The 15,582-nt window shown below is 41.5% G+C and overlaps 1 protein-coding gene across 1 annotated transcript; it reads right to left on the bottom strand.

Annotated features, from left to right (window-relative positions):
- Nucleotides 1–6,144: 6,144 nt before the first annotated feature.
- Nucleotides 6,145–10,006, bottom strand: pex10 (peroxisomal biogenesis factor 10). Its single transcript, XM_084479594.1, has 6 exons — nucleotides 9,735–10,006; nucleotides 9,541–9,621; nucleotides 8,931–9,349; nucleotides 7,923–8,095; nucleotides 7,129–7,273; nucleotides 6,145–6,528 (listed from the first exon to the last, which is right to left on the bottom strand). The coding sequence occupies exons 1-6, from the start codon at nucleotides 9,844–9,846 to the stop codon at nucleotides 6,460–6,462; spliced, it is 999 nt and encodes a 332-aa protein (XP_084335720.1). The 5' UTR covers nucleotides 9,847–10,006; the 3' UTR covers nucleotides 6,145–6,459.
- Between the last annotated feature and the right edge of the window lie 5,576 nt (nucleotides 10,007–15,582).

Genomic DNA, 15,582 nt, shown 5'->3' with positions numbered 1-15,582 from the left:
ATGCTTAATGAGTTATATGAATATATAGGCCTATATTTATGAGATATTTTTGGCAATGCTTGTTGTTTATAAATATGAATAACAATATTATCCCAGGGATAAGTATTAAAAGACAGACAGGCACAAAGGCCGACAGAGGAGCCAAGAGTAAGTCAGTCAGATAAGCAGACAAGACAGACAGACAGACAGACAGACAGAGAGAGATAAATAGATAGATAAATACATAGAAAGACAGACAGACAGACAGACAGACAGATAGATAGATAGATGGATAGACAGATAGATAGATGGACAGACAGACAGACAGACAGACGGATAGACAGATAGATAGATAGATATAGAAGGACGAATGAGCAGCTCAAACACATGTTCCAAGAGCAGTGTCAGGAGGAGGAGACAGCATGGGGTCTCTGGCCAATGGAGTCATCGTGTTTTGTAGGTCAAGTACTATTTCAGCAGGAGCTTGACATTTTGAAATTGTTGGGCACAGAACTCCTACACGTATTTTCCCAAAATAATGTACGGATCAGACGCCAGAACCGATTAGTAGCAGGCAGCTGGGCGGGTGGTCTCGGACAACATTAAACAGCTGGTGGTGGCCTTCAAAACACTGCGATGGTCGTCGACTTCACAGCAGGTCTGCACTAAATAAAGATGGTCAGTCATTCAGTTATTTATCCCCTTCTTCCACCACTGCCATGCCCACCTCCCTTAACCTTCTCATTCAGGCTGCTCTGCTCCGGATTGCCTGGCTCCCTTCTGGAATATGTAGGCAGATATTCTCCTGCCGTTTTATACATTTACATCTGTGGTGGACAGCACGTGTTTTCGTTGGTTTTGTGTGTGTGCTTTTAAGAAAGTGCATTAGGAGGAAGGAGGTGGAGGAGGAAGAGGTGGTGGTGGATGATTGGGGATGCTGGTTTGGTTGAGGATGATGGTCGGTGAGTTGGTGAGAAGGCCAGTGTGTGAGGTGGTTTGTGGTGGAGGAGATGATGGTGTTGCTGGTGGATGAGGGCGACAGTGTTGGTTTCCTGATAATGGTGGTAGATTAGTAGTGAAGATTGATGATGATGGGGTCGATGAGGTGATGAAGTTGGTGGAGCTTGTGAGGGAGGCAGTGGAGGAGTAGGGTTTGGTAGTCGTGATGGAGGAGGATGGTGGTGGGGGTCTTCGTGACGCTCCATGGCAGATGCTCAGTGGACCTTCACCTTCTACAGAGAGTGTTGGCTTAGTTCATTTAAAATGTAATTTACTAAGCATTTTTACATACTGTAATATAGCTTACAATTATATTTGTTCTAATTCATTGTATTTTACATATTCATACAAGTAATGCTATTAAATATTTGTATTTCACTTACTTTCCATGCATTCATTTCCACACCGTATGTCATTATAGAATGCCCCTTAATTAAACCTTTTCTAACCTTGCATTTATTATATGGTCAAATAGAGTGGAGGAACGAGTGTTCAACTCTCAGGCTTAAGTCTCTGGGTTTGATCCCTGATGTGCACAGCATGTGCCTTAAGGCATCCTTGAGCAAGATGTCCAACCTCTACCTGCTCATTACAACATATTGCTCCTTAAATGACTAAACAGTGATATGTAGACAAAAGACATGTATATAAGGGTGTGAAATAAGCGTAGGAGTGATCCGGAGGGACAGGCTGGTTGGTGTAATGCTACGGCACGTGATTCACCACTGGAAAACCTTCCCAGTGGTTTAAGTAGAGGGAGCATGTGTTTGGGCTTGTTAAACTGAAGGGAGCGGAGGGATAATCTGAGATCATCACAGGCCAAGTGCCACAACACATCCACGGTCCCATTGCTTAGCTAGAGTCACATAGCTAGAAATACAACAGTTCAATAGCCGGTTACAGTTTTAGTAAGCTTGTTTCAACATTCAATGAAGAATGTGTTTCTTAGTCATGACGTTGACGGGCATTGATGGAAATTGTATTAATTAAATGAGTGCCAGAGACCAATCCCATTTTAACAATGAGATGCAAATATCCCTTTTGGAGGTGTTGCTTTGTTTACCATTGCAACCGATAACAACAGATCTATCATAGACAAATAGGGATCAGCCAGGCTGGTAGAGGCTAAAGTGTTACTGGGACAGACAGACCAACAGACAGGTAAAGACAATAGCTGAACTCAGACAGACAGGTATAAAGAGAAGGGCTTTACTGAGATAGAGACAGGCATGGACAAGAACTTTACTAACGGGTAGAAATATTAATTGAATTTCCCCTTGGGAATCAATAAAAGTATCTATCTATCTATCTATCTATCTAATTGTGAACTGGCAACTACAACTATATAACTATATATAATGAGACCATTATAACCAAATGTGCCAGTTGGGATAACATACTAACAAACACATAATAATAATAATAATATAATAATAATCTAAGATTAATAATAATAAAAACGTTATTGTACGTGCAAGACACGAAAATCTGTCTTACATCACAGCCCCAACAATTACCAATATAGAAGAATATCTGACAAAAAATCTGTTGTCAGATTCAACAATGACAATTACAAATGTCCTATGATCATAAATCACCCCCCACACACACACACATGCACTCACACGCTGTAATAGTCTCTCCCTCATGTTGGAAGCCTCAGGTTTGACAGAGTTGCAGAATGCAGTAGAGCGTCCTAATAACGAGCCTGAGGGTGAATGTTCTGTCAAATTGTAAATTGATTATTAAAAACCTCTAATGGTCATAAATTGTTTTTTTCGTCCCCTTAGGCCTACAGACGATCAAATCTGGCTGCTATTGGTTGAACATAAATCCATCTATTGTGACAGCAAAACATTGTAAAAATGGTATTTCTATTTGCTATCAGGCCTACAACGGCTGTGTCAATAGAAGTCATGGGAATCTTTTGAGGTCGATATGATATTTGTAACTGTATGGTATGTCAAGTCAAATATAATCCCATGCAACTTTGGTATGTGAAAATGAAAAGTACCTTTTATATTCCATAGCAACTTTAGAAAAGTTTAGAAAAAAAAGCTCCTGTTAAATGACTATACAGCAAATACAAAAACAATGTTAACCAGCTCTAAGCAACACCAGAACTTAAAATTAAAGTCAGGAATGTTTTATCTCAGACGGCTGTCTGGTTTTGCATGAGGGTTCTGGACCTGCATGAGGGTGTCCAGGGCGTCAGCACAACTTATTTTGAATAGTTGTGCACATGACCAGACACTGGCGATAACACGCAACGATTTATGACTGCAGTAAAGTTCTGTGCAGTCATGCTACCATGCAGATGGTCTAGAAAAACATCCCAACCTAACTCAACTATTCTCAAAGCTTTAAGATTAGCAGCCTGTGATCTAAAACAATGTATAGGTATGTTGTCAATCATGTCCTGTCCATGTATTCCATTAAGAACTGAACCAAAATTCCTGCTATACTTCTTTTAGAACCAAACATTTGGTTCTAAAGCACTAAGAAGCTATTTTACTGTTTCCATCAAAACCACCAGTTTAGTTTATACAGTATATGAAAATGATTAATGCCCAAAACAAAAATGATGTATATCATATTGATTTTAGAAAAATAACTGTCCCTAAAAATGCCATAAATGATACAGTATGAACAGGAGAAGACTTGAGACTATTTGTAAGCTCAATAAGTCTGGAGTACCAACTTAAAACCAGCTCCTTCCTCCCCCTCAGCGGCCTGTCAATCTCCCCGGTTGACTTCTGTAGTGCACTCTTACCAGAACAACTTGTCAAACACATCCCCCCTCCCTCCCCATTCTCCTCTAAGATAGAGTGAGAGCAGACACGTCAACATGACTAATGACAGGTACTTTGACCTGGGAAACCCTCACAATACTCCTGACCTTTCTTTGGCTCGGAAGGGGCAAACAAAGGGCCAGTTGAAAGGGTTCCGCCGGTAGGGATCAGCTTACACTGGGCCATAAACAAATATAATCATCACATGTTAAACACACACACACACACACACACACACACACACACACACACACACACACACACACTCACACTCACACTCACGCTATGGCTACAATGGAAGTGATAGCTATGGAATGATGGGAAGTCATAATTGAAACTAAACTCATGTTGTCTCGAGTGCGAGGAGAACATTTTAGTAACACTAAAGGGTTCCTATTATTAGGATCCCCTTGATATTCTCAAGACCTATGAACACCTGGAAACTGTTGCTATAAAACCATCTACACACCTCAATGTTAGGCTTAGTGGTGTTAAAAAACAATTTCATATGTTTGGAAATATGTTTCCATTTCAAAAATATATCAGGAGCCATCTGACTCATTGGAAAGTTTAGCTACCACTAAACTAAGAAAAGGTCAGATGGAGTTGACCTGCGGATCACTTGGGTACTTCGACATGACCTCACTAGCTCAACAGAGAATACAAGACTCTCAGGATATTAGGAGCTGTCACCAGTTGTCTGCTAATATCATTAGTCAGATGATCATCACTTTCAGGTTCTGTCGGTGAACTGATCTTTCTTTCCGAGGCCTCTTGACGTACTGAAAGACACACATTTGTTTCTTTGACCAGTTAAGCCCTGGGAATTGTTCCGTATATGTGCGGCTTTGTTTGCTTGGTATGTATGAAACCTTTTACTACTGCAAGTCCCCCCTTTGCATTAGACCTGTTGATGCGCACTGAGTCTGTGGTGGATAAAGACCGTACCAGTTACTGGACTTGGCTTATCAGTGAAACAATCCCTCAACCTGAAGATGTGAGGTGTTCCACTGTAAGAAACACCTTCTCCAACACCTTCTGGATCGAGATTCTCTGGGCCGTGGACAGTTGAAACCAAGCTGTCGTTTTTGACAGGAGCATTGTGTCCACTGAACAGTTTCATAAATCAACAACATTTTGTCCACAGAACTGTTTCATAAATCAACAACAAGCCAGAGGGAGATAGGTCTTGGTTGCATGAACAGGCTTTAAAGGAGGTCGATAAGGCACGAGGATTGGGGAATCTCGTTTTGGTTTGAAGGAAATTGGTCAGGAGACTTTTAGAGATGGGAAGATCTTTTGGCCCAGAAAATTGTTCAGTTTAGACTGGTTGTGTCTTCCGCGTTTGGGTTTGTGTGGAATTCTGTGCTCCAAGCTAGAATGAGATACCTTTTTAAACCTTGCAATCAACTTTGTAACTTTTTCACAAAGCCCCTTATACCCATCAGTGAAATAGTTTGTGGAACTTTGGAGTGACACTTTTCTCCCATCCAAAGTGAATGCAGGCCTACCTTAATTCCTCTCTTCTGTCATATCAGATTTGTTTGAGATTGAAGGGCCCCTCCACTGTTGTCACATCTCTGAGCTTTTTCTGCTGGCAAGCGCCTCAGAGGCAGACCTGAGAGGACAGTCTGGTTGTCAGAAGATAGGAGACAGAGCAGTTACTCAACAGAGTCTGAAAAAAAACCCTCTGTATAAATCGTCATTTATGTCCCTTTTTTGATCATTATATTAATTGGTAAAAAAAAAAAAAAAAAAACTGAAAATGTTTGCCATCTGGTCGAAGATATAGAATATAACTAAGCAGTTAGACTAAAGTCTTAAAAAAAGAAAATCTAGGTTACATGCAAAATCATAGCCCATAACCACCTGCGTCGATTGCTCTTCAAACTTTTCCCAGCTGGTCGTTTAGCCTGTGAGAGGACGTAACGGGTTTCAGTACACCTAGTAGGATTAATCTGGTAACTATGTCACTATGCTTAACACTTTTCAAAACGGCTGAATCCACTACAATAATAAGCAGGCTACAGCTTATTAGCAACCAATATTTGATAAGCTAGCTCAACATAGAAATGACCGTAGCAGCGAAATATTCAGTTATATCAGGGTTAATTCCATATAGAGCTTTTTCATGGCCAGTTAGCTAGATAGCATAGCAAATATATTTTACTGCCAGTTGTTCAAAATAGTTTTTATTGTTACGTACGGTTTCGTGTTTCAACTTCCATCATGACATGTCTTATTCAATTTTACCGTGCTAGTAAAGTTATCGATTAGAAAAATCAAAAAACAACGGTGAGGACTGGAGTCAATGAACGAGAGAAAAATGTAACGTTAGGTCCAAACCATGGATGTGTAATAACAAGAAACCCAACAGGATAAACAATTTATTCCACACGTTATTTACCAGTTCAGGTTACTTTGATTAAAAGTACTAAAATGAATTACAGACTGATACAATCCAATACTTTTGATGACACCCTAACAGAGTGGTTTTGATAATTAACAACATTTAATCAGGAAAGGGGCACGTATCGTTCAACTTGAAAAGTCTGAAGCAGTGATCCAGTGAGCAGCATCTTATTCATCAACAGAATATTAATTTTTCCCAGTCCCAGTCGCAGCTCATCAAAGTAGTCCAAAATTATTTATTTTGGAGGAACCCTCTTCAGCGATTATTCGTTGCCACCTAATCGTAGTTCCTGAGGTAGATAAGCCGGTGTGGAGGGAACTTCTCTCTACAAAGGGGGCACTCAGCCTGTAAATTCAAAATAGAAAAGTCCCAGTTAGATTTATACATACAAAAAACTAACACACAATTCACCTACATATCGTAACAGTGTAGATAACATTAGACAAACCTTTAGTTCAAATAATGATATTTGAGAGGAATACTACTTTGTTGCTTTTCTATATGAAATATTAACTTTTAATAATTTGTAAAATTATCCCCACCATTATTTATGGGGATAGTTTTTGACTCCCAGCTGAAAGGTTCTCAGTTTGAACCCCATTGTCCACTGTCTACCTTTGAACAAGAAGCCTTACCCCTAGCTTCTCCCTAATGTAATTTATCAGTCAACGGTAGGTCACTTAAGGTAAAATTGTCAACTTTATGGGGGAGGGATTACATCACCTATATCTCTCCTTATTAATAACATGGTATATGAATGACTTAATTCATTAAGGCCTCCCTCTAAACTTTAAGACACTTTGCAGGAGTCCAATCCAGATTTTTGTTAAAGCATGGTATTTGATTGCTGTCAGGATGTAAAGAGGACTTCAACAAATATGATAAACAATGCAATACAATTCTTAAATGAATTGCCTACCCAACTTTTTTCTTCTGAATGTTTACCTTGGTGTTGCACCACTCAGTGATGCACTCCCAGCAGAAGAGGTGTCCACAGGGGGTGGAGGTGGTATGCCTCCTGGCCTCCAGGCAGAGGATGCACCGGGCAGCCGTGCGGGCAGGTGGAGCCCCCACACGCTGGGGACTGAAGCTTCAGCACAACAGAACAAGTACCTCATTACATACTGTATGTACTCATTTCATCATGTATTTCCTAGTAGGTCACCCACCTTGATGAACTAACAAAATCATACCACAGAAAAAATGGGGACTATTATTCATGTGTGTCTCAATACTCAAGAGAATGACCCAATACAGTTTAATGAACTCCATCCGGGTCACCAGCAAATCAAATTACTTCTCTGTATTGACCAACACTCATAGTTTGGGACGCAATACTCAATCAATAGTAAGATAGACTGTACACTGTTTAATATTGTATAGCAAATATTGTATATTCACGAAGATACTATAAACTTTTTGAATCCCTAAAAAGGGAAACTAATGCCACCACATACACATGACAAAGACACTACACTCTTAGCCATCAAACTGGCCAAGAGTAGGAATCCAGCCTGCCGACCTTGTCACACTTAACATACCCTGTTATTGCAAATGTTATGTTGATTGTGTGTATTACTCTGTGGTACCCATATGTACAGTGTACTTGAGTCTGAGAAGGTCCTTTTGAATAAATATAATTTACTATTTTTTTATCATAATCATTTTTATTATTATCATTATATGCAACAAGCACAACAGTTGCGGTCCATGGCTGATGACCTCTTACTCAGCCATACCTGGGTTCCAGACTGCGGTAGAGCTTCCACTCCTGTCTGGCTCTCTGTCGGTGCCTGTAGTTGTTGAACTGCAGGGTGAGGGTGATGGCCAGCTGGAGCAGGGACACGGCCCCCAGGAGTTTGTAGCTGTTCCGGACTGCCTGGTCATCCTCGCCAACCCCCATCACACGCAGCTAGGAGATGACAGCATATTAGCCCAAGAACATCAGGCACATAACCCAGGTATATACACATAACAGGTAACCCTACACATCTTAAAGAGAACCAGTTGTAGTCTCATGTCGCCTTTGTCAAACTGTTTTAAGCCAGGGTCCGACAGTGGTTGACTCTCAGCCTCTGTGGCCAAATTAGACCGACATCAATGAGCCAGAATACATACAGAACATGAAAAGTTTAAGTAACATTAATCAGTCAAAATGAAGTGTCATTGATTGTGAGTGATGTGACACGTGATGGCTGCAAATTCCATGGTCTGAAGGGTAAATTAGTATTTGGCTCACATATCATCAAAATGACACATAGGTTTCAACAGTCAATATTGAATCAATAGCAATTTGGGCCCAGTTGCTGTAGTTGGATCATGCTTTGAGAAACACTGCCATTGCAAGGTGCCTGCACATGTACTTTTGGCCAAGGGACCTACCAAATAGATTATGCAGTAAAACAAACAATACATTGTCATAACCATGTCAGTGAGATAACTAACATTAATCTATGTGGATTGTAAATTAAGAGTTTTTTTCCTTTTTCAGTCTTCAAACATACTAATGGTCAAATTTCACATGACAAGGCATGCATATGTTTAAAAATAAAAATAAAAACCTTCTTGGTTTCATGACCCTCAGTGTGAAACCGCTGGTCTATTGTGTAGTTGCTTGAATTAAACAGACTTACTTGAAACCTTAATTTTACCTGTGGCAAAAGCATGAATGATTGATAAACCGTAAATGGCAATGCATAGCCGACTATACGCAAGTCACTGAACTACCACACCAAACTACAACTCACATAGCTCACACCGGCTGTCCTTTTGGACAGGTGGTAGAAGGTCCCGGTGAGGTAGAAGAGGGCAGCATGGAACCTACGGAGCAGCGCCAGACCCTGCTGGACGGCAAACACAGCCGGTATGCAGGCCTTCCTCTGGGGCGCAGACAGCAGACCGACCGCCCTCCTCACCCACTCCCTCAGCCGGTACCCAGGGCTCCACCAGCTTTGGGGACCTTGCCGTCGCCTCCCTCTCTCCCGTCGGTGGTCGTCCTCCTCTGCCTCCAGCTCGTTCTCCAGACACACCAGGAGTTTGTCCAGAAGGTAGGGTATGAAGGTGTGGCAAAGAATCAGGGCAGTGCGTCTGGCCCGCGAGGGAATCTTGCGTTTAGTGGGATCAAGTTGGATGATGTTGACGTACTCTTCTCCCAGGGTTTGGTAGCCTGGATGATAATTGTGTTTGTGACATTTCAAATTGAGGGTAATGTTCACGAGATGTGTTATGACAAGAAAAAGGCTTGCTAAAGAATTCAACGTTATCTGGTTTATCAAAAATACAATTCGTGCAATTGGATTTTAAAAGAACGCATTTCACTCGAAAATAGTGCTACTGTCAAAGCAGTATTGTCACTACCTGAAAATGTGGATAAACCAAAGTAGGCAAGGTCCGACAGCAGCTCTATCTCCTTTCTCCAATCGAGCCATCTCTTGGATCCTAACATATAAACCGTAAACATCAATGAACGTTATCGATGACAACTGAATTGCCTAAGCGTATGAACTAAAAATAAGCGTTCATTATAAGGAGAGTCAATCTATAATGCTTACCAGCAACGGTCTGAAAAGCCTCGTTGGCGTTGTTTCTAAGAAATGTTTGGTAATATTCGTCCTTTTGACTGGAGCGAATGAGCTGAGCTTGGTTTGCAGGGACGAGAGGCATAATGTATTAACATTAGCTGCTCCTTGTTTCGGTGATAGACCGCACAAAAGCGTGCATGGTCATTCAAATGCAATGATGTCCAACAGGAAATAATGTTTGAAAAATACGATCTTCTTTAGAACTGAGTGACAGTTGGAGAAAGTAAACTACAACCATGCTATAACCATCCAAAATAAGTTGGTCCGGAAAACACAGCGTTTCTTCTTCTAGTCAACATTCACTGTACAACTACAGCGCCAACTAGTGTCCGGAAGCAATACAAAATCCCAGCTACAGCGTGATTCCCGTAGTGCAGATCTATTTACAGTTCGATTTACTATATTCTGCTGTTCATTTTTGAGTGTCTATATGAATGCTATTCATGACGAAAACACCATGTAAAAAAATAGATAGATAGTAGCATTATAATGACATACAATAGTATAATAGTAGTAGTAGTATAATGACATACAATATATTACAATATATTACAGAAAGAATAAGTATCTGTATATGATATTCAAATGTCTGAATACCGAATGTGTTTTATCATAACCTATCACTATCGTACCAAAGCCATAACCGCACATTTAGCAACAGGTTGCAAACTCTGTAAACATTGCTTTAATTTTTCTATTTATACATTATTATTTTACTTTTTATCATTTGTTTTAATCACATGTTGGTAAAACAAAAGACAATCCTCTTGATATGTATCTATTCTGGAATACACGTTTTACTAAATAAATAATTATTTTGCCCTAAATTGCATATTGACTTCTAAAATAATTGCAGAAGTCAATATTGCAGATTGCAGACTACGGGTATACTAGATTGTACCTTTTCCTTAGAATGTCCATTACATATTTTATGGTTACAACTGATTGAACCGGTTTGATTTGTTTCGTGATTGAGTTTAGGTTGTGCTCATCTGGAAGCTTGAATCCGGGATTTGTACGTCCTTTCATTCCGGCCTTAGTCTACCTAAAAAAAGTTGCAGAACCAATTATTTTGTGTCTTTACTGCTGCTCCCTCACTTAGTTTAGCACACTGCAGCACAACATCTCCTCCTAAACACTAACCTCAGCCATTGTTTTATGGCCTTAATACGCCGTTAGCAATAGCAATCCCAACACGTCTTAACAAGGAAGTGAACTTTGTTCGTGTGTTGTGAGAGCAGGAGGAGGAGGAGGGAGAGGGCAGGGCTTCCTCCTTCTTCTTCTTCTCTCTCCAAATCAGTTCACCTACACCGTGTGAGCCAGAGGGAGATGGTGCAGGTCTGGCAGTTTTCTGAAACATTAGTCCCACCAGGATATAAAACCCTCTCCACTAATCACAAGGAGATTGAGACTGGAGGGGGGATTTGCATGTGTCTGAGGTAAGCCAAACCGCCTCCACCTGTACCTCCACTGTTCTATGCAGGGACACGTGTGTGTTTGTGTATTGTGTATGTGTGTGTGTGTAATGTGTATGTTGTGTTGTGTTGTGTGTCTGTCCATGTGTGTATGTGTGTGCACATGGATGTTGGGTCACAAGCAGCTAGATTTCCTTCTGTACAAGTTTTGGCCGTGGAAAGCAAATAGGGCAGATATAGCACTGAGGTGATACTGTACTCACTGGAGCTGTTGTTGACTTTGCGTGGGTAGGTTAACGGGTCTTTGAAGAGGCTCAATTTACACACACACACAGACCTGCACACACACACGCACACGCACACACCAGTGGCGGCTGCTGGTCTTTCAAAGAGGGGAAGCTCATTTTCGGCCTACATCAGATAAATTGTCAATTTATGTATATGTAAATTATCCTCTCTGTTCCTTTTCAAGGAAATGCTCTGTCATACCAGCTAGCTGTCTTTTCCAGTGACTTGACCAGTGTCCTCTCAATGGCCAGCAGAGCTAGGCTGCTTAAACTGCCTTGGCCCATTGTGTTATCGGTGTAGGACTTCAGCCGCTTTAAACAGGAGAAGCTCCTTTATACACCTGCACATGTAGCTCCAATTGTTGCTACTAATGAGAACAGTTTGTAAAGCTGAGGCATTGCAATGTCCAACTCCATGTCTTTAAGGAACACCAAGAAATCACACAGCTTTCCCTGCTTTGTCACCCTGCAAGTCCTGATCTGAATACAGGACTTGAAGTTCAGACCTCAGGCTCCCTGAATCAAAGTGATGGCCAACTACCAAAACATTATTAAACTTGAACAAGGAAATGTGGGAATTATGTTAAACTGAAGCAAGGAATTGTGTGTATAAGAGTATGAAATGTACGATGGAAATTGTCTAGAAATTTCGCCAAGCAGATATCAAGGAATAGGTTGCTGTTTGTCTTTCAACTCGCTTGCAAAATCCGCGATGGGACTGAGGACTGAAGAGAGCTCCGGCGACGTAGACCCTCCAATCATCACACAGAAGCCCAGCGTCCAGGCCAGCCCACTCCTCCATGCACCTCCAGAGACGCTGAGCGTCCGTGGGAGGGACATAATCGCAGCATTATCCAATGATTGATCCAATGATGACTTTCGCGACGCACTAAAAAAAGCTGTTCTATGCAGCCCCATTGAAGTGGATGGACGCTGAGCTTCAACAGGCAAATGCACTGTGACACTACGGAAATGTATGAGAAGGAAATCGAGTCAGTCGACCTGCAATAAGCAGCTGATTCAGAACAAACTTGTCTTTGAGATGGACGTGTTCTAACGCATTTTTAGTCAATGAAATGTTAACACAACAGTATATATTTGACCATTTAATTTTTTAAATTTTAGGGGAAGCTGAGCTTCCCTTGCAGTCTTAGAGAAATTGCCACTGGCACACACACACACGCACACACCTTGCTTTGCTCTTTGTGGCCCATTGTATCTGTTAATGACGTCCCTTCATGTTTTATATAGAAACCGGTTTCCGATAGGTGCATATATAGACTGCACGCACGCACACACACACACACACACACACACACACACACACACACACACACACACTCTGTCACACATGCACACATACAAATAACCCAGACACAATCACTAACACTTACACCAACACACACAAATACACAAGCATGCTGTGTTGAAAGGAAGTGTGGAGGAGGAACACCTGATGAAGAGATTGAGATCGTCTGTTTAGGATGCAGCGGGGCTGACTCACAGCAAGGATCCGACACACTGACACACTGTCTGGCACACAGTCTAAACACAACACACACATTCATAGACACAAACACACACACACTCAAAGACACCCACTCAAATACACCATATCCAGTCTAAATCTGACACATACACAAATACATACAAACAAAACACACTCAAAGACCCCACATGCAGGCTAAATCCAACACACACTTGCACAGACATCCCACACTCCTTAGCCATCATACCCTCCTCCCCTTTGCTTTGTAATATTAAAGTACACTTAAAACATTATGTTCATATCCAAAAACACATGCGCACTCACACACAAACATACACACACATATGCACACACACACATGCAATCTCTCTTTTCCCCGCTCTCTGTTGAATACATAATTTGGTTTTGTTTGGTTCAATTTACTTTAAGGACAACCTTTTACACGGATGACATGTTCTTTTTTAAAATTATTTGTTATTTTATGTTTCTTTGATAGGACAACCTATTACCATTATTATGTGCTAGGGTAATAACAGCCCTTTCGGGTAATAACAGTCTTTTGAGTCCCAAAAGAGCCTAATTATCCTTTGTAATACATTGTGGTCTTTAAATGAAAATGGCAATGGGCTCCCATTATATATATATATTTTTTTTCTGGATTCTGGGCATGAACTATTCATTGTGTCTTGGTTCTAAATAGCGGGAAAATCCATCCGTATCCACCAAACTTTGTTGTTTGTTGTTGTTGTTTTTTTGCAATTTCATCCTCCCCTGTCAAGCATCTCATATATCACCAGTGTAACCTTTTCATAAACTCTTCCCCCTGCCTTATGTTGCAGACAGGCTGCTCTATTCTCTCCATAGAGATTCAAGCTGAGGCCTCGCTCTTACAAGGAAGGTACTTCTGCTTTCTATTTTTTCTATTTTTTGACATTTACTATTAGGGTTGGCCTGCTGGAACAGTGTCTCAATTTACCTCACACACTTAATTAAGTTTTCCTGCACAAATCACCTGCACCAAAGTAATGCAGTTCAGCGCTTCTCAAGTGTTTTATTGCTGCGTGTAAAAGACTTTCAGTATTTCAGGTAGTCACGCGTCACAACAGTATATTATTTTTTTTATTATTAAGGATCACCACAGTATAGTATATACCACGGTATAGTAGTGGTAAGGGTGTTAGACTCCCAGCCCAAAGCTACTGTGTTTGATCATTGTATGTCTGCAGTATACCTGTAGGCATCCTTGCGAAAGATGCCTTAGCCTTTAATGACGTGTCTGAATTGACTGTAAATCGCTCTGGATAATCGGCTATATTACTGGAAAATATCTATTATGCCTTGCCCATGGGTCAGGTCACATTGAATGGCATAAGTCACTCTCCAGAAAAAAGTACTGTTTGCGATTCAATGAATCAAAGAACATGTCCATTCGGTTACCTCCTGTGTAGCAACATCACTGCTTTGCTGCTTGTAGTGTAAACACACCTGGGCATGTTTGCTAAACCCATTAGTGCCGCCTGACAGTTTCGCCCCATTTTGAAACTCTGAATCCATAGTGGGTGTTTCATCACAGTCAATCCCACCTTCCCAGCTACCTAGCCGCACCCTCCTCAAACTCTGCTACCTCTCGCCCTTCTTACCTCCCTTTTTCTTTTGTAATTATCTTTTTTTTCTCTCTCTCTCTCTCTTTCTCTGTCTCTCTTCCTCTTTTTGACCCCTCCCTTTTGAAGAGCAACAGTAGAGATTCGCCCTCACATGTCCCTTTCTTCTCATAAGGGGGAGAGAGAGAGAGAGCGCGAGAGAGAGAGAGAGAGAGGACACGCCCACTGTGGGACAAAGCCCTTCCCAATGACGGCTCACTGCCTACTCTGCCAGGCCATTCAGTCATTCCGTCAGTCTGACCGTCAGTTGGTCGGTCACAGTAAGGGTTGGTTGAAGTCTGGGTGTGATGCAAGTCAATGGCAGAGGGGAGAAGAGACACCTATATATATGCACACAGTATATAAACATATGTTTCAAAGGAGACTTCCAAGGTTTATTCTGCTGGTTCTAGCTCACTTCTCAACATACGCTGTGAGGGGTAAGGATGGAGTTTATTTAAGTTGTCTCTGAGCTGTATCTATCCCTCCCTACCACCCTCCCTCCCTCCCTCTTATCTGGCATTCCCCACTCTCTCCTTCCTCCGGGAATACTTTTCCCCTCTCTTCCTTGGATGCCCTACTACACGCCTTGCTCACACCTTTGTCTGCGTTTTCAGTGGGTTTCTCCCTCTCCTTGTTCAAGGGTTACTTCAACCATATCTCTGTCTCTTCGCTGACCCTTGAATAAACTTTTCTTTCCATTGGTTGCCTCATGCCCGTTGCACTATTGCAGTGTGATTTCTGGATGTTTAGGCATTTGTGTGTGATTTGTATCACTCTGGGGTAGAAAACAAACAAACAAACAAACTGTCGGTCTACAAGGGAGAGTCAGGGAGCTTCTGTTTCTCGAGCAGGGGGCGGGCCCGGGAGAAACCAGGGAGTTCAGTGTGGTGTTAGGGAAAGCCGGTTTCTTAGAGGAAGAGTGCTCTGCGCTGGATGAGGCGGTGTAGGTTTTCAGGCCCCTTTCGGAGCGGTGACAGCAATGGG

This window comes from Micromesistius poutassou, assembly GCF_964030765.1.
Source record: "Micromesistius poutassou genome assembly, chromosome: 15".
In the NCBI taxonomy this organism is placed as follows: domain Eukaryota; kingdom Metazoa; phylum Chordata; class Actinopteri; order Gadiformes; family Gadidae; genus Micromesistius; species Micromesistius poutassou.
This window is presented reverse-complemented; position numbering and strand designations above follow the sequence as displayed.